General features: G+C 38.4%; 1 protein-coding gene across 1 annotated transcript in view; it reads left to right on the top strand.

Moving 5' to 3' along the window:
* Window positions 1-1,930: 1,930 nt before the first annotated feature.
* clca4.1.L (chloride channel accessory 4 gene 1 L homeolog) overlaps window positions 1,931-20,984 on the top strand; it is a 35,759-nt gene continuing 16,705 nt past the window's right edge. Inside the window, 9 exon segments of the mRNA NM_001280666.2 lie at window positions 1,931-2,133; window positions 3,311-3,448; window positions 5,386-5,536; window positions 6,784-6,892; window positions 8,362-8,530; window positions 10,301-10,522; window positions 13,126-13,350; window positions 14,629-14,809; window positions 20,056-20,162. Of these exon segments, the coding sequence (NP_001267595.1) occupies window positions 1,975-2,133; window positions 3,311-3,448; window positions 5,386-5,536; window positions 6,784-6,892; window positions 8,362-8,530; window positions 10,301-10,522; window positions 13,126-13,350; window positions 14,629-14,809; window positions 20,056-20,162 (1,461 nt within the window). The 5' untranslated portion in view covers window positions 1,931-1,974.

Raw genomic sequence — 20,984 nt, 5'->3', positions numbered from 1 at the left:
AGGCTGCTTAGTAATTAATACAGATAATTACAACATGGCAGCACAGAAAACCAGTGCAACTAGCTTTCAAATTTATTAATCAGCCTGTAGCATCAGCTTATATTACAGGACAACCTCATCTTCTGCTTGATAATTTGTAGCAACCCCTAAACTTAACTAATAATATTCTGTAGATGTACACTGTTATTTGCTCTGTGTGCCTGGGGCAGAGGTAGTTCCAGTGTTTATATGAGGGGGATTACAGTACAGTTGTCCCTACAAGGATATCAGTGAGAACCAGCATATGGTAGCTACAACTATAACTACAACTATAACAGCGTCTGCCTTGACTTACATTCCGTTTGGGTAGAGGTTAACTTTCCTTGCTGTATCCAGGTGTGCAGAGGACAATCCATTGCCACTGTAGAAGGGAACCTACATACAGTAAGATCCTCTGTTAGTATGGCTAGTAGGTTTCCAGACACCAATAGGTAATGATATAATGCAAACGGGGTCAGGAAGGTATGTTTTACCTCTTGAAGCACAATTGGCACTGGCTTCGGACTGGGTTTTTTGCCATTTCTCTGGATCAAAACAGTGCACATATGATATTATATTTCAAGTTGTATTTGTCACAGCAGTGGTAGGACCTTGCCAGAGTACTGCACAAGTAAGTTTAGAAGAGGGAGAAAGGAGGTTCTCTCCTGTGACTGCACAGTGGATTGATTGATACAGACGCTACTACTGCTTGTGCTAGGGGGTAGCCTGCTTGGATTTCCTATCATCGAGACACTACAGATGTAGGTTCGGCAGCAGGGCTGCTGAACTTCTCTCATGTTGGCGGCACAGCATAGTAGCGATCTCTTGTTAAATTCTGGCTTTAGAATATTGCCTCTGGTTAGGCTGGCAAGGTCCAATTTATTTGATAAAATGTGAATAAATGCTGTGGCCATTTTACCCCATCTCTGTCTCCTGGTTTCATTAAGGTATGTAATAATGCAGTGCAGTGGGATAGCTCCAAAGGGTCAAATTGAGGAGTCCCCTTTTCATGTCTGCTTCTCAAGTAGCTGCAATTATGTTGGAATTTTAGGGGAAAATGCTGCATTGCAGGTAAAAAACTGGGTTGAAAATTGCACTTTGTACACCTGGTAAATAAATTCCCCTAAATTATCTTATTTTTATAATTATTTCTGTTGTAGCGATTCTTAGTATTTTCCCTGTCAGGCACAAGGTGGGGGCAGGGGGGGGGATGGGTACCATTGCACTTAATAAAATGGAAATTTTTCTCTTAAAGTTAGAGGAGAGCATTTACTTTGCCTCATGGCAGGGGAATAAACTAATGTTAAGTGAATGGTAGTATTTGTGTCTATTTTTCTATAATAACTTTGACCACAGTTTGTCTACATATTTCAGTACTGGTCATCTGCCCTAGCCCATGGCTTTTTTATTGGCTGTGTTGATTGTGCCTGAATGCTCTTCTGTGCTGCCCATCTGCTAACAACAGGGCAGTTAGATTGCTGTTAATGCCTCTGCAGAAAGTCTATGCTGCAAAATGGCATTGGTGAGCATGGCCATTTGTAAGGCACCCTGTGTCCTGACTCCCACCTTACCAGGGTTTAACAGCTAGCTTCTTGTAATGGATGTTAATTCTACTGAAGGGCTATAGGATGTTATAAGGATGGTTGCCAAACAGGAAAACGTAACAATTAATTTGATCCAAAGCAAATGCAAGTACAAAGTGCTAAACCAAACTATTAATCAATAAAGACAATTTTGAAAAAAATAATCTTTGCATAAGGTGTTAACTTTTATTTCTTTTCCTATAAAATTGAATCATCTACCAATTGCTATAAAAATTACTGCCAATTAATCTTTCATAAAGGTAACCACGTTCTCATTGCAAAGTCCAAAGAAGATACATGCGGAAATATTGTAGTGTCTATTTATACCAGGAATATTCCTGCATCGGTTCACTTGGTGGGTTACAGAAACACAATGTATCTGCGGAGCTTGTTACCATCGGCTTTAATAGTTTCACTGTGTTGTTCAACATGGGCTTCCATGATCAAGCTAAATGGTGGGGGATATGAAGATATTGTTATTGCAATTCATCCTAACGTGACAGAAGATCCTAAGATTATTGAGAATATTCAGGTAAAACCAAATGCTAAATATTTGCTATTTTTAATAAATATTTAATTGTTTTATCATTTCTGAAGACTAAACAAAGTGGACAAAGCACAAAGTGAACAGGATTAATATAGTGATAATTGCCATTAGTGTAAAACAATTGCTATCTTAATATCTATCTAATATTAATGATTATTTAAACTACACCAACATATTTCATAACACTGTATAATTGATGTGTAGATTTCAAAAATGCATATGGTTTACAAATACAGGTATGGGATCTGTTATCCAGAAACCAGTTATCCAGAAAGCTCCATTTTAAATCCAAATTCAAATAATCACATTTTTAAAAATGATTGAATTTTTCTCTGTAATAATGAAACAGTACCAGTACCACTAAGATATAATTAATCCTTATTGGAGGCAAAACCAATCTATTGGGTTTATTTAATGTTTACATTATTTTCTAGTAGACAAAGGGCCGAGTGAAGGATTCGAAGTTTCGACGTTTTTTTTGGGCTACTTCGACCTTCGACTACGACTTCGAATCGAAGGATTCGTAGTAAAAATCGTTCGACTATTCGACCATTCGATAGTTGAAGTACTATCTCTTTAAAAAAACTTTGACCCCCTAGTTCGCCATCTAAAAGCTACTGAAGTCAATGTTAGCCTATGGGAAAGGTCCCCATAGGCTTGCCTAACTTTTTTTGATCGAAGGATATTCCTTCGATCATTGGATTAAAATCCTTGGAATCATTCGATTCGAAAGATTTTATCTTTCGATCGCAGGAATTATCCTTCGATCGTTCGATCGAACTATCTGCGCTAAATCCTTCGACTTCGATATTCGAAGTCGAAGGATTTTAATTCCTAGTCGAATATCGAGGGTTAATTAACCCTCGATATTCGACCCTTAGTGAATCGGCCCCTTAAAGTATGAATATCCAAATTACGGAAAGATCCTTTATACGGAAAACCCCAGGTCCCGAGCATTCATATTTGGTAGTTTAAGTAGTCCCTGCTTGTTAGAACTTACAAACTCTTTTTGTGTGTGTATATATATATATATATATATATATATATATATATATATATATAATTAATAAAGTGCTTTTGCCAGTTCAATAACTTTACTCCTTTCATAAGGACTGTTTGAACCTATAATATTCAAATGAAATAAATACATGTTTTTTTCTAGAATATGGTGAAAGAAGCCAACCAGTATTTGTTCAATGCTACAAAGCAAAGACTCTTCATAAAAAGTGCTAAAATTTTACTTCCACAAAAATGGTCAAAAAACAACTATCCAAAGCCCAAAACAGAAACATATGATAAGGTAAGTCCACTTTACTAACTCTCTGTGAGTTTGTTCACATTGATTTGTGTGTGCTTTTCTGTAACAGCTTTGCCATTGCAGGAATGGTTTATGCAAATATTCCCCAGTATTAAAGGTTGTCATGTGGTGAAAATGATACTCAGTATGTTCTACAAGCTGGCAATGACATGGTGATCATTAACTGAGCTTGCCCTCTGATACCTGAGCACAAGGGTTGCACGGACCTCTTTGTTAAGTGATCTGGTATCTGTGCCAAGCATTTTAATCTATGTTCTTTCCTGCTACACCCAAAAAACACAGCTCTGTTCTCCCAGAATGCAACACACCTGGAACAAGGTTAAGCAGCTGTCTTTTTTAGAGCCTAATAAAATATTAATTTAAGTAATAACAATATATTTTCATTCATCATAGTTCCCCTGTACATTTACATTTATTCAAAAAATACCTATAACATTACTGATTTATTTAGGTAAAGGTAGTGCTAAAATGACACAAGAGATAGCTAGTTTACAAATTCATGCATATTTCTGACTTCTGAATTTATTATTTCCCATTTATTGTTTTTCCTTGGGCTCATGTGTAACAATTCAGAGATTCAATGACAGAGATATGGTTTTCTATTTTTAATTGATCTGAGCAGAGTGAGAGATAATAATGAAAATGTTAAGTAGAGTTCCTTACTATTCTTTGTTTTCATCATTGCTAAATGAACATAGAATATGCCAAATTGATGTCATCTTGAAAAAAAAAAGATAGTGCTAAAACAGAAGGCTCTTCCTGCTGCCAGGTGCTGAATTTACTTCTCACTTAATTTTAAAGGGATACTGTCATGGGAAAAAAAATTTTTTCAAAATGAATCCGTTAATAGTGCTGCTCCAGCAGAATTCTGCACTGAAATCCATTTCTCAAAAGAGCAAACAGATTTTTTTATATTCAATTTTGAAATCTGACATGGGGCTAGACATATTTTCAATTTCCCAGCTGCCCCAAGTCATGTGACTTGTGCTCTGATAAACTTCAATCACTCTTTACTGCTGTACTGCAAGTTGAAGTGATATCACCCCCTCCCTTTTCCCCCCCCAGCAGCCAAACAAAAGAACAATGGGAAGGTAACCAGATAACAGCTCCCTAACACAAGATAACAGCTGCCTGGTAGATCTAAGAACAACACTCAATAGTAAAAACTGAGACACATTCAGTTACATTGAGAAGGAAAAACAGCAGCCTGCCAGAAAGCATTTCTCTCCTAAAGTACAGGCACAAGTCACATGACCAGGGGCAGCTGGGAAATTGACAAAATGTCTAGCCAAATGTCAGATTTCAAAATTGAATATAAAAAAAATCTGTTTGCTCTATTGAGAAATGGATTTCAGTGCAGAACTCTGCTGGAGTAGCACTATTAACTGATGCGTTTTGAAAAAAACATGTTTTCCGATGATAGGATCCCTTTAAGAAACTGCAAACCAACACATATGCTTTTGTATGATGTGCTGCCACTTGGCTTTTACATTAATAAGCTTTACATTAATAACTACTCACTATAACCAGTATATAGTCTGCTGTGCTTACTTTATTTCATTTGTGTTTCAATGTTTCCTCGCAGTCCCATTTGGAAGCCCACACCTGATCCTACTCAGTTCATTGTTTGCTGTGCCACAGAAGTCATAACAAATTTCATGCAGATGGAAACTCTGTACATCTTTATATATAACATTGTTTTTATTAATCAGTACATAAAAGATACACTTTTAACAGCACATTTCTTCTGTTAGGGGTTTTGCATGGATAATACCTTAGAATAAACAAGTGGCATTATAATTTATTATTCATATAACGGTATAGGTAATAGTAAAACCAGCAACTCTTCATTATTAAACCAGTTATACAGAGTCTGGGCAAAAAAAAGCATTGCTGTAACATTTCTTTGGCCTTGCCAGGCAGATGTGATCATTGCTGAGAATCATAGAAAATTTGGAGATGATCCATATACTCTGCAATATGGAAGATGTGGGGAACCAGGAAGATACATTCATTTGACACCTGACTTCTTAGTGAATGACAAAATGATTTCAGTTTATGGACCTCGAGGTGATTATGAGAATGTATTTATGTTATCAGTAGTTTTGTATAGAATCGAATTAACCTTTATGACAAATGTGTAATTTTATAGACAGATAATGGTGAAGGGTCTATTACCCATAAGGGACCTGACTCCTTCCAGAAGTTTATAATCTTTGAAGCAATCCGGTTGTAAATGCAGGAACTGTTATCCCCAATTCAGGGTCTTTTATTTCTTAGGAGACAAGGGAGTAGCTTGTTAGTAGGTACCCAGGCTTTCTCTCTAACACCTTTAGGAAAAACACTGCTCACCAAACACTTTATAGCATATTCTGTGATTGAGGGCTCATTCTAAACACCCCTTAGTTTTTTTGGAGCAATTCTATTAAAGGCCAACTGGAGGGTCAGATCTGGAGAGAATAATTAAGTGCTATTCCAGATATTTTTGGAATTATGGTTGAATGGTTGATAAAGTTGATAAAGCAATATCTTTGTGTATCTCTAACTTTGTCATAATTTAGAGAAGTCCCTGACCAAACACTGGCCATAAAACAATGGCATGAACAAGAATGCCTATTGAAATTAAAATGTTTGATTGCAACATGTTTATTGCTTTAATTGGTTTGTGTGAAGAAGATTCCAAATAACAACTTTATAAAGATAAACTAATGCCCCAATAAGGAAGCAACGTGAAAAAAATATGCAGTAAATGGCACTCAAATGGCACAAACTGTACTTAGTTGCACAAAAAATGCTAGAGAACGGTGTGAGCAAAACTGAGGTTTTAAGTGGGGCTCTAACCCATCATCTATACATAATACAACAGCCATAAAAACCTGTAATGCATCTTGTTGTTGAGGTGGTGCAGAAGAAGCTAATAGTTCAGGAGTAATGTGGTGATCTCGATTTAAGATGCAATATAATAATAATAATAATAATAATAAAAATAATAATGCAGTGTTCTTTAATTCTTGGTATTAATGATTTGATGGGCTAACACCTCATAACATTGAATGGATTTGACCACTTAAAGTTGTTTTGACGAACTGACACTTTGATCAGATCACAGCAATAAATACTTTGAAAAGGTTCCAGTACTTTAAACACTTTCCTGACTGTCACAAAAACATATCAAGTTGGTGGGAATCCCGCTATATTCCCCAGTTCTACAGATAACACATCTTTTCCCAAATGTTTGCTTTATTAGTTAGCTAACTGCATTTATGGACACAGAAACCATGGATGGCATTCACCCCTGTAATTTGTGTTATTTCCAGGGAGAGTGTTTGTGCACGAATGGGCACATTTACGATGGGGCGTCTTTGATGAATACAACCACGACAAACCATTTTATTTTGCTGGAAATGGGAAAGTAGAAGCTACAAGGTATGTTTTTCATTCAACAGCATTTCCCTGCAAGACCTTTATGGCAGTGAAAATGTTAATGAACTCCACTTCACTGGTGCTTGCTTCTGGGTGGAATAAAAGTGCGTGACCGAGCATTCATTGGCGCTATTTGTATTATAAATAACCACTAAGGGGCCGATTCACTAAGCTCGAGTGAAGGATTCGAATGAAAAATACTTCGAATTTCAAAGTATTTTTTGGGTACTTCGACCATCGAATTGGTTAAATTCGTTCGAATTCGAACGAAATCGAACGAATCGAAGTAAAAATCGTTCGACTATTCGACCATTCGATAGTCGAAGTACTTTCCCTTTAAAAAAAATTTCGATCCCCTACTTCGGCAGATAAAACCTACCGAAGTCAATGTTAGCCTATGGGGAAGGTCCCCATAGGTTTGCTAACCTTTTTTTGATCGAAGGATTTTCCTTCGATCGTTGGATTACAATCGTTCGAATCGTTCGATTCGAAGGATTTAATCGTTCGATCGATCGATCGCAGGATTAGCGCTAAATCCTTCGACTTCGATATTCGAAGTCGAAGGATTTCAATTCGAGGGTCGAATTTCGAAGTATTTTTACCTTCCAAATTCGACCCTTAATGAATCTGCCCCTTAGAGTATGTGTGGCGCAGAAATAGTTTTTTGTTACTGAACTACAATCCAGAGAATCACAGACCTGGATATATGTTCATAGTCTAACACATAGTGCTAGAAATATCATATCACTGTGAGAATGCTAGCCTGGCACCTATTCTTCCCTATGCCTTAGCTACTGTATAACTGTACTTTGTTTGGTGCTGTCTGTATTGTCAAACAAAAAGCAATGTTTAAAATAATGTAATTTTTTTTTTTTACTTCTTGTCTTAAAATCCTATGCTATTTTATACCCTAAATTAGTGGCCAAAATCAGCCTGCTGAAATCCGCAGGCCGATTTTAGCCCCTACTGCGACCAGTATCCTCTTTTCAACAGGATTTTGGCCCCATCTGGTCCTAGCCTAAGAGTAGATGCAGAGGCAAGTTGAGAAACTCGTCTCAGGCTGCAGCGTCCTGATGATTAGCAGGGCCGTCAAAAATGCTGCTCCTGGTAACTTCAAGAGATTAATTTTCAGAAATTCAGCTCTTCTAGAGCTGAGAGTGCAATTGCCTCAGGCGACAAGGGGGCCAGGATTGCCCTGGGTAGATGGAGAGAATAGTGATAAGGTTAATAAAAGAGAATAAAGAAATAAAGACATGCACAAAGTGTTGGATTAGTTAATGATATATTTTAAATCTGGTGAATAGATAGATATAACCCTAATTTTTCTAATATATTACAGAATACAAACATACATTTCTACTCTTTCTACTTAAATGATTTCTGCTTACTAATATTTGTCCACTTATATTTAAAAATTAGCCAACTTACTACAATTCAAGCAAAAATGAAAATTCTGCTTCTTTCTTGCACAGGTGTTCTGCTGATATTATTGGTACCTACACAAAGCAAAACTGTCAAGGGAATCAGTGTGCTTGCCTCTTTGACCAACAAACAGGCCTTTATGAAGATGGCTGTGTCTTTGTACCTGAGACGTACCAATTTGTCAAGGAGTCCATCATGTATTTGCAGGCACTCCCCTCTGTGAGTATACTCCCTAAATATCTTATTGCCTAAAACTTTCCATAAGCAAGGTTTTTTTTGTCTGTAAGTTTGTGGATCACTGTATTAAAGGTATATATAATAATATATCTTGAAAGAGAGTATTAACACACTTAGGGATGGACTAGTATAGACTCCTGTATAACTACAACTCCAGGACACTTTGTTACTATGTTCCAATTGTGGAGGAAAAGTTTTGCAGGCCATGCTTGGCCCTTACATTCCAAGCCCCCTTAGTGGAGTGGACAGTTTCAAAGTGCCCATGGGGCCCTTCTAGAAACTGTTTCAAGCCTTCCCTAAGCCTGTGTACCATCTGAGTGGGTTCTTATCAGTATTATAGCTTGTTATTGTATTCCTGTACCTAGGTGAATCGTCCTTGAAGATACTCCTTAGATTTTCCCATACGGTTAATTGGACACTGAGGAGTATTCACTATCACTCCCCTGTACTCCCTTCATACTCCCTTTATATAGCTTTCGCATGAAAGCTCTTAGCAGAGGGTATATAATGTCTGGTCAATCCTTTGTTCTGTATTCTGTCTCACTTGAGTACAGGAACCACGTAGCTCGTGTATGTTTATTATATAGTTAATAAACTTGGTTAACCCTTTCTACCTCAAGTGATCTCTGGTCTTTGGATTTTTCCCCAACACTATGTAGATTGCTCTTCCTAAACTTTGGCATTGGCCTTAATATCCTCTTGACGTTACAGAAATGATCATAAGCTTTAGCAATTACAGGGTATTTAATTAAACATTCTACAAGTTAGCTTCTTATTATGCATTGCTAAAACACATTTTTTATTTGCATAAGGAAATATTAAGTGACTAGTGATGAGTGAATCTGTCCCGTTTTGCCAAAATTTTTTAAGTGCGTGTAATTTTTGTAGCAAACTACATTAGAGTCTTTTGTTTTAAGCACATTTTTTTGCTTTTGGGCTACAATTAAAAACTGCAAAGGCAAAATCACATGCATGTTTGCTCAATATACTGTAGCACATGTGCCCTACATTGTTAGAGAACCTCCTATATACTAGGCTACAATTGCTTTCTCAATAGAAAAAAGGCTCCCATGTTGTCAGTTTCTTAAAAACGTCTGTGATTTTTGACATTACCTCTGGTCAACTGGCACTGGTATCTACACTACTACACTATGTTGCTGTAAAAGTACCATCTATAATTTATATATTACTAATAGCTTGCAAACACAGGCAAAGCTACTAATAAATCTGTCCACCAACACATAATATCTGGGTGCCTTGTATCCAACATTAAAATGAATAAACCATATATTTATGTGTATGTCCTTATATAGACAGTAGGACAGCATAAATCCCTTTAGTTGATGTGGAAGGACAGGGGAAGAATAAAATGACATATGCATTTGTCGCGCACACCTTTTTTTGTTGCCTGTCTTTTAATTTTGGCGTGCAGAATTAAACGAGATGCATGGCAATTTTTTTGCCGCCGGCGGAACGCGTAACTTCATGCCAAATCTGTACATGGTGCCATCAACTTAAGTAACTTTCTACCAAGTCATAATGCAAAGATTCATCTTATGGCATCAGACTGTGTGGTTGCCACTAACAACAAGGGCCTGATTTATGAATGGTCATGATTATGTTTTTTATGGATAACAGGGTTTTTTTTGTTGATGTCGATTTTTCAAAAAAAAATTACATTTTGTCACCTAAACACTTCCATTATTTCTGCACTCTGCAAAGCCCCAGCTTTTTAACTTTCTTTTTTTTCAGGTTTCAGAATTTTGTGACAGTAAGCATAATCACGAAGCTCCAACTCTACAGAATCGAATGTGTGACTCTCGCAGCACTTGGGATGTTATTAAGAACTCCACTGACATAAAATCCACTGCTCCTCGGGCTGACTTCAATATCCCAGTCCCTTCATTCTCAGTACTGCAGTATTCTGAGAGAGTTGTGTCTTTAGTCCTTGATGTCTCAGGAAGCATGAGCACTGTAAGTTTCTGTAAATCATTTTTCTGGAGAGAATAAAAAATTTATAGGTTTGGTAAGTAAATTTATACATTTTTATATTTTTGTTAAACAGACTTAATTGTGTTATTTCAGTCCATTTTACGGGTTTCTGGTAATAACATTTAGGCTCAGTCAGCAGCAGCTAATGGGTACCTTGGAGGAGACAAATACAGGCTAATGAAAAGTCCACATAATTAAGTAAAATACTTTCTTGATATGATAAATAATAACCCTATGTCACATTGTATGCTCTAATTGCTGCCACTGCCAGAGGGATTTAAATCTGGGTATGCCATGAGCAGAAAAATACACAAGAAGAAGGAACTGAATACAAGTTTGAAGCAAAGAAAGACTGCTACTAAGTCTGCACTGTATGCTTGAAAGTTTGTTTCCATAATAAGACCGGTCGTGTGAGGTCAAACCACTGAATACATTTTTACATTTAATGACCACTGTCAATCTTTCGGCCTTAGCTGTCTTTCCTTGCTTCAGTTTTGAGAGCAGTTTTTATTTTGTTTATAGCAATTGTAATACAGTTTAACCAACTTTTCTTATGGCCAAGAAAAGTACAATTTTTAGCATGACTAAATCTCAACAACAGCTGGTGCATGTGGGGCATTTGTTAGTCATGTGTATAGTGAGAAGAGGTTATCCTGGAAACTGGAATGCACTATGTACCACATATTCCAGGAACTACCAAATGACCACCTGGCATGTGTGTTGCTTAATAAAAACAATAGTTTAATACCCCATGGATACTGTCATGGGAAAACATTTTTTTCCAAAATGAATCAGTTAATAGTGCTGCTCCAGCAGAATTCTGCACTGAAATCCATTTCTCAAAAGAGCAAACAGATTTTTTTATATTCAATTTTGAAATCTGACATGGGGCTAGACATATTATCAATTTCCCAGCTGCCCCAAGTCATGTGACTTGTGCTCTGATAAACTTCAATCACTCTTTACTGCTGTACTGCAAGTTGGAGTGATATCACCCCCTCCCTTTTCCCCCCCAGCAGCCAAACAAAAGAACAATGGGAAGGTAACCAGATAGCAGCTCCCTAACACAAGATAACAGCTGCCTGGTAGATCTAAGAACAACACTCAATAGTAAAAACCCATGTCCCACTGAGACACATTCAGTTACATTGAGAAGGAAAAACAACAGCCTGCCAGAAAGTATTTCTCTCCTAAAGTGCAGGCACAAGTCACATGACTGGGTGCAGCTAGGAAATTGACAAAATGTCTAGCCCCATGACAGATTTCAAAATCGAATATAAAAAAATCAGTTTGCTCTTTTGAGAAATGGATTTCAGTGCAGAATTCTGCTGGAGCAGCACTATTAACTGATGCGTTTTGAAAAAAACATGTTTTCCGATGACAGAATCCCTTTAACCAGTATCTACTACATTTAAAAAATGTCCTATTTAAGCTTACCGCTATCACCGTTGGACCTGGGTGCACACGCCCCAGACGTCAAGGGGAATCAAACACCAGGAAAATTTCAAAAGAGGCTGGCACAAGCCGAAACCCACAAAGTAGTACTCATGAGTAAGTGTCCTTGGTAGACACGAAATGCGTCAGGCCTGGTTTCTTAATTATGGACGTTTAAATGTAAGCTTTTTTAATTCTTTTACAGCCTGACTCTGGCATTACTACTTTGTGGGTTTAGGATTGTGCAGCCTCTTTTGAAATTTTCCTGATGTGTGTTGTTTGTCTGGCCTTGCGGGTAACTAACATTATCAATCAGGGTTTACATATTATATGACATTTGCTGAAACATTGTCTGTGTGGACATCTAAAGGGTATTCTATGCATTTAATGAAGGAATAAAGGTAAAACCACTGGAGGGGTAAGTTGGCTCCCTGTAATAATACTAATACCCTACCGTTACCCTAGGCTTTCACTCCTCTTATTGCAAAAACTCACCAGCCCAGGGTTAATACATTTCCTAAATGCTTTGGTGGCATTTGCTTTTGTTCACGTGGGCGTTTCACTAGTGCCAGTTCTAGCAGGTCACATAAGCAGTACAGAATTCACAGAAAAAGATGGAGGGGGGGGTACCTGGAAGACTGGACAATTATGGTGAAGTGACTCTCAGTAAAGAGTAACATGGGCTGGTGTGTTTTTTGATAAGTGCCAGACTGAGGTGGCAACTAGAATATACTTTCTACAAAACTATAAAATGATGAAGTAGCAAATAGGACATTTATTGCAATAAGTATTTAATTTATTGGAACTGGATTAACAGTTACAATCCTTAAATGTAAAAAGAAAAATGTACTTATTAAAACTATTATTAATAATAGTTGATTTAATAGTCAAGTAGGGCAAAACATTTTTAGAAAAAACATTTTACAGCTTGGCACATAAGTGTTCGTGTTCACCTGCAATAATAAGAGCATGGTTTAATACATATAGTAGATGTCTTCATTGATAAAATGGATCTGATAGTAGTTATGTGCAATGTCATTAGATCATGTCATTAGACCTCTCCAAGCTACACAAATGCATTTTAAAATTAATTGTATTAGTGTTACAGAAAGCCACAATGCTAAATCTTTGTTTTAATCATCAAATTGCAGAGTAATCGTATTGGACGGCAACTACAGGCAGCAGAGCTCTTTGTACTTCAGATCATTGAAAATGGTGCTCATCTTGGGATTGTCACGTTCTCAAGTTCTGCAACTGTCGTTTCACCTCTAGTGAAACTTGATTCACAACTGAAGAGGGATAAACTAAAGTCTCTCCTTCCCAGAACTGCTAATGGAGGGACACATATCTGTGATGGAATTCGGGCTGGTATTGGGGTGATTTTGCTTTTTTTCCCCCTGCATTACAGAGCTATTCTGCACACAATATGAATTTCCTGTACAATGAAGTACAAATGCTAGTACCACAGGTTCTTCTTATACAGTAGACACCAGACCCAACAATATCGGTATCACCTTAAACATTTCACTCTTCTTTTTTATGTATGCTCCCTTTTTCTGTTCTCTGTTCTACAGCTGCTCAGTTAGGAGTTTAAACAGATATTTTTATTTTTTAGTCAAAGGAGGAATAGTAAATGGCTTGAATAGAAAGGTTGTAAAATAATATAGCATGATTCACATAAATGTGATGTGATCTATGGTAACTTCATATAACAACATATATAATGTGTAAATCAAAATGTATCTAAATATAACAACATAGATCATCAGTCAAATAATAACACAAAAGTAAGAAATTAAAGTAATGCATAGATACTTATTTAAGTTGTTTTTGTAGCATAGTAAAATATAATATAGATGATTTAGGCTGTGAATGATTGTAGTCTTTTCTGATTTTACAGAGAAATGGGGCAAAAAAGGGTGTGCAGACCCCTATCCCAAACCCCTCACCAATAAGATCCCATTTCCTTTTGCCTTGGGGTGTGACTAGGTGATAAGCCTTCATCCCACTGCAGAAGGCTGTTGGGTATACTGGGGGACCGCAAACTCTTTGATTCTTTATTCAGCAATACATCTCTTTGAGTCTGCCCTCAAATGTAGGCCTTTACTAGTAAAAACTGAGAAAATACAAAGTCCCTAAAATAAACCCTTTGTACAAATGAATCCAGGGATTGTTCTTATTGCCATCTTTCAAATTGGATAGGCTTCAGATGTTTATTTTTGCCTTCCTCTGAATCAGCTAGCAGATCGTTAGGTTCTGCTTAGAGAAAGGGGTTGAACTCACTCAACTATATTATGTCCTTTTCCTGCAGTGCAGACAACAATCTACTGAAGTCAGTCTCACTGCATAGTGACTGTATCTATGTCCATTTTTCCCTAATTATTAAAGTAACCATTGGATTTTTTTCCTACTTAGCAGTTTACAGTTTATAGGATTATATTTATGTTTTAAACCAGATCTTAAAAATGTTATCTGAGCCCAGTTTGTTACCCTATTTTTGTTAATCATAACATTTGCATGATTATGATTATGATTATGATTATTATTATTATTATTATTATTATTATTATTATTATTAAATGGCACTGTATTATAAAGAAAAAAAATGCTTATCCAGATATGTTTTCCTTCCATGATACTAATTCCGTACACAGGTGAACAAAAAATTTGATGGATCGTCATTTGGTACTGAGATTGTATTACTGACTGATGGAGAAGATAACTTTGACACGTCGCTGTGCTTTAAGGATATAACTGATAGTGGAGCAATTATTCATGTCATTGCTCTGGGACCAAATGCAGCCAAGGCACTGGAAGTGATTGCAAACATGACAGGTGATGTTGAAATGTGTTTAAAAAAGTGTCAAATATTTTTAATAAGAGATTGTTATTTAAATATAATAAATAGATTTGATAGTTAACAGGAAAAGGACAGCGTTTGCAGAAATATAGATTGATGAGCAGCAGAGTAGCAAAGTAGGTAAGTGCTGAAAAAATAGGCGAATAAATCATGGAAAAGTCACATACTCTGTTTGCATTCAATAACAAAGCTTATATTCTCTCCTACCCATTTGGCAATGTTTCTTTCATGTGTTTTAAAAATGTTTCCCATGAAGTAAATCACTGTAACAGGATCGGATTGGGCCGGCAGGACACCAGGAAAAAACCCTAGACCCACTTCCTTGCATGTCTGAAACTATGTGCTCCCTTACCACCCCCTACCCTGATCAATTGAAGAATAGCAGGTATGCACTGGAGGAGGTAGGCAGTGGGTGGTCTGGTTCGGAGGCCTGTGGAGTTGGTGAGGGCATGGGGGCAGGCGAGTGCAGGCCCTTGATGCAGGATACCCAGACCCCCCCCAGTCCAACACTGCACTGGAGCCATGGAAAGCTTTTAGTAACACCCATATTCTTTAAGAGACATGTATAAAAGCTTACAGAGGCAAGATGGAGGGTCCAAAGAAGTATTACAACTCACCACATTAATGAAGAGGTGCACCGCTCTGAGCCTTCAGCAAGGGGAGTGGCTCAAACCGAATATCTGTTGAGCAGGCACTCAAATAATCCAATACTAAAAGTACTAGAGTGCTGCAGTCTGTAAGGCCAGTCTTAAAGGCCCAAGTTTCTTGGAATATAGCCCCCAGTCCAAAAGTGCTCAAGAAATCGAGTTTCAAAAAAATTTATACTCCAGAATGTTCAGTTAAATGTTAAAAATCAATATTTATTTAGTACAAAATTTAAAAAAGTAGGCATACAGACCCATTGATGCTCCACCTTACGCGTTTCATACCTACTGGTACTTAATCATAGGCACTAGTAATGCTACATTTGGCTCCAACATTTAAACCCATGGAGATCCCTCCCTCAAACCTTAAAACCAATGACTAGGGATGTAGCGAACTGTTCTGCGGCGAACTTGTTCGCGCGAACATCGGCTGTTCGCGTCCGCCGCAAGTTTGCGAACGTCGCGCGACGTTCTCCAATAGGCGTTCGCGTCAAAATCGTTCGACCATTCGATCATTCGATCGCTAAAATCAAATGATTTTCGTTCGATTCGAACGAAAATCGTTCGATCGAACGATTAAAAATCCTACGATCGTTCGAATCGAACGATTTTCGGATGTTCGAAGTTCGCGAACAGTTCGCAAACAGTTCGCGAACTGTTCGCATTTTTTGCCGGCGTTCGCGAACACATACTCGGCGGTTCGCTACATCCCTACCAATGACCTGTTGCCACATCACACCCTGATGTTAAAGCAACAATGTATATCAAATCAATTAGGTCACATATCCTTTTCGTATGCCCTTACTTTAAACATATTAGCACAAATCCCTTGGTATTTTATAAACAATATTTGTGTCACATAATTAATGCATCAAGCCATTACTTATTAAAAGCAATATAGTATAATATACACATCGAATGTCATTACTTTCCAATGCAAAGATTCTAGTAATACAAATACACAGGGTCGGACTGGGGGGCCCGGGGCCCACCGGGACTCCAGTCCAGGGCCCCCCTACAGACCACCGTCCCCCTGCTGCAACGCGTCGTCCTTCAGTGTGCATGCGCGCACGATGGCCCCCTCTGTGTGCGCACCGCGCTCCGTCTGCACGCATGCGCGCACGGCGCTGCGTCTGCACGCATGCGCGCACGGCGCTGCGTCTGCACGCATGCGCACACTGCGCATCCACGAAGATTTTTTTTTTAAAAACAAGCATCGGGGGAGGGGGCCTGGCCCGGCGGGGGCCCACGAGGGTCGGGGCCCACCGGGTTTTTTCCCGGTGTCCCGCCGGGCCAGTCCGACACTGCAAATACATATCATAAATATTTTGAATATTTTAACCCTGTATCATCTGAACCATGTATCAAGTAAAACATGTTATGTCAAACTCATAGTTTAAACCAAGTGGCAATCTAGTATGCAAATAACAAATCCAGTATAGTTCCCTTTTCATTAAAAGGCCTGTCAAATCCCTTTCCCTACACCTAATTTTTTCAATGCCATGTGCAGAAAAAAAAACCCTATATCATTCCCATTGCATTGTGCAAAATGTCTTGTTATATTACTTTTTTCCAGTGCCTTTGAATTTTTAATCTGACTCAGGTGCTCGCGTATGCGCTCTTTAAGTGTTCTATTTGTGCACCCCACATACTGTTTTTGACGTTTTAAACATGTCGCCAGATAGACCACCGTGGATGTATTTATATAATCTCTAATCTTAAAGCTTTTACTTGTTACAGTTGATTTAAACTCCTTTGATATTTTTAAACGTTGGCATGTTATACATTTACTGCTGCCACACTTATAGCACCCCTTCACCCTTAAAAGACCCATGTTCCCTATTCTATCTCCTTTGTTCTTCTCACTATGCATACTTGGTGACAACAGGTCCCTCAATGTATGTGAGCGCCTGGGGATACTGCTTACACCTGATACTAATATTTTATGAAAATCATCGTCCGCATAAAATGCTATAGAACTGTCTGCTGTATCTGGTCATAAACAGAACTTTTTCCACTAACACACCTTGTCTTCTCTTCCCTGTCTTGCCCGAAGGGTTTGACTTCAATAGCTGGTCCCTACCTGTCCCTTTGGCCCTCTGGTATCTTTCTTTCATAGCCTCCTCCTGTTCCCTAAAGGCTACGTCTGTGGAGCAGTTTCTTTGTAACCTCTGGAACTGCACCACCGGTATCCCACCAATCAGATTTTTTGGGTGGCAGGAAGATGCATGTAGCAACGTATTGCCACTGCATGGCTTCCTCTAGATCGTTGTATGTATCACTTTATCCACTGCCATGAGTTTTATATCTAGAAATTCAATTGTTTCCCTCCTATACTCACTTGCAAACCTCAGATTTAACTTGTTATGGTTTAACACCTGTACAAAGGCCAAAAAGCTACATTCCTCTCCCTGCCACACACACAACAGATCGTCTATATACCGTGTATATAGCTTCAGGAGGTACCTCATATCTGCAGAGATGTGGGTCTCCTCCCACCAACCCATGTAGAGGTTGGCGTAGGAGGGGGCAAATCAAATCAGGCACTCAAGTAAGACAATCTTCCATCAGACAAATAAAAGCAAGTTAAAACTTTATTTATGTCATGAATAAGCAGCCTTATGCGTTTCATGTTACAAACACTTAGTCATAGGCTCATGACTGTTTGTAAAAGGAAACGAGTAGGGCTGCTTATTCATGACATATGTAAACTCTTTTCCTGCTTTTATTTGCCTGGTGGAAGATTGCCTTATTTGAGTGCCTGCTCATCAGATATTCGGTTTATGTATAATAAAAGCTTACATAATACCACAGCCCAGTGTTCCTGTTAGCAGAAAAAACTTTTCTTCACAACACAATCTTCTTTTCTTTTTCCTTCTTCTTAGCAGGTGCTCATGTACAATAGAGAAAAAAGCACAAAATGCTGGCTTTTCACTTTACTGTGCATGCGCTGGCCTGGGAAACCAAAAAAAGAAGTAAAATAAGAATTGCTGCATATGCAGGTTGATGCCATTCATTGAAGGTACTTGCATCCAAACACACTTCTTGCACTTTCATATAGTTGTGTTAAGTGCCATTGGATCTGTCCTGGCTCTTATGCTGAAGCCTATGTTAGTGCATCTACTGACCCTGGAGAACCCTGGAGCTTCTGCTATTCTGAATGTGGTGGTCATTTCAGGGTTTACACAGGTTGTTGTCAATAAGAACAGCAGGATTGTGCCAAAAGAATCTTACGCCAATGCTGTTTTGACCCTGCATGCTAGAAGTGTCATGAAAATATAAGCCACAACTTACTCTTACAGTAATTGCGATGCATGAAAATTCCCTCATGGCTTTAAAAAGTGTTTTACATCCCAAAATTGCACTTTTCAGCACTGGTGGAAAAACTGCTTCCATGGGAATTACGGCAGTACTATATGGAAATAGGATATCAAAAAAGTGCACAATACTTTTAAGAATGTACTAATAGGAATATTAAACAGGGAATATTTTTATTGATAGTATCTCTTTAAAGGAGAAGGAAAGTGTAAAATAGAATAAGGCTAGAAATGCTGTATTTTGTATACTAAACATAAACATGAACTTACTGCACCACAAGCCTAATCAAACAAATGATTTATGCTTTCAAAGTTGGCCACAGGGGGTCACCATCTTGTAACTTTGTTATACATCTTTGTCTGACAAAGGCAATGCACATGCTCAGTGTGGTCTGGGCTGCTTAGGGATCGTCATAAACAAAGCTGCTTGTGTTCTGCATGGCTGGGAAGTAAGGCGGGGGCTCCCCCTGCTGTTCATAAGTTTGATTGTTTCCCTGCAGCAGTAAATGAAGGGAGAATGTCACTGCATACAGTCAGGTTTTTTTAAAAAACGGTACACATTTTTAATTTAAAGTATATTGGAGATAGGTTTCTTTTTCATTAAAGAAAGTAAAAATTGGATTTTACTTTTTTGCCTTTCCTTGTCCTTTAAAGGAGAAGGAAACCCCCAGGGCGCAAAACCCCTCCTCCCTCCCCTATGTTGCCCCCCCTCCCTCCTCCCCCCTGGCCTACCTGTCCCCCTGGGCAAATGCCCCTAACTTGTTACTCACCCCTCTGCGCAGGTCCTGTCCATGGAGTTCACAGTCACCATCTTCTTCCATGCGCGTCTTCTTCCTGCGATGACCGGCGTTTTCTGGCGCATGCGCAGTAGGAACAGTTACCGGTACGGCTCTACTGCGCATGCGCCGAATGTCACGAAGTTTTCCTATTTCACTTCGTGACATTCGGCGCATGCGCAGTAGAGCCGTACCGGTAACTGTTCCTACTGCGCATGCGCCAGAAAACGCCGGTCATCGCAGGAAGAAGACGCGCGTGGAAGAAGATGGTGACTGTGAACTCCATGGACAGGACCTGCGCAGAGGGGTGAGTAACAAGTTAGGGGCATTTGCCCAGGGGGACAGGTAGGCCAGGGGGAGGAGGGAGGGGATGCAACATAGGGGAGGAGGGAGGGGTTTTGCGCCCTGGGGGTTTCCTTCTCCTTTAAGAACATGTGAAAAGAAATTTGAGTGTTATGTGAATATTGTTTCTACTCTTTTACAGGGGGATTACGCTTTAAGGCACTAGATAATGTTGACGCAAATGAGTTAATAGATGCATTCAGTGGCATTCATTCTGAAAATGGAGAAATCATTCAGCAGGCTGTTCAGGTGATATTTAATATTCATACAAATCCACCTTCCACCCAGGCATATATGAAATGCAAATGGAGCAGACCTCATAAAGCTGTAAAGTTGTTTATTTTAACTGTAACTATGGCAGGTTCTCCTACAATGATTACAAAATTGTTCTGAATCAGAAAACAACTCTGCTTTTTGTTTATTTGCAGCTTCAAAGTGGTGGTTTATTTTTAAGTTATAGAATGGCTAATTCTATGCAGCTTTTCAATTGGCATGTTTTTTTTAATAGTTTTAAAATTATTTGCCTTCTTCTTCTGACTCTTTTTAACTTTCAAATGGGGTCACTGACCCCATTTAAAAACAAATGCTCTGTAAAGCTACAAATGTATTGTTACTGCTACGTTTTATTACTCATCTCTCTATTCAGGACCACTCCTATTCGAATTCCAGTCTTTTATTCAAATCAATGCATGGTTGCTGGGGTAAATTTTACCATAGCATCCAGTTGGTCCATAGCAACCAGATTACTGAAACTGGAAAGCTCTGAATAAAAAGATAAATAACTCAAAAAACACAAATTATACAAATGAAAACCAATTGCAAATTGTATCATAAAATCACTTCTACATCAGGGCTGGCCCCGCACATGCTGTGTCTGTTTACCATATGTAAAATTTAAAAGGTATCACTACAGAGATTAACATTGTTTAAATCTCAAATTCAGACTGTAATCCCCTGTATTGTTCACACCTGTGATCCCCCTGTATTATTCATACTTGTGACACCTCTATTGTTCACACCCCTAAAGCCCTGTACTGTTTACACCTGAGACCCAGACTGAAACTGTCCACA

This window comes from Xenopus laevis, chromosome 4L (genome assembly GCF_017654675.1).
Source record: "Xenopus laevis strain J_2021 chromosome 4L, Xenopus_laevis_v10.1, whole genome shotgun sequence".
Taxonomy (NCBI): Eukaryota; Metazoa; Chordata; class Amphibia; order Anura; family Pipidae; genus Xenopus; species Xenopus laevis.
This window is presented reverse-complemented; position numbering and strand designations above follow the sequence as displayed.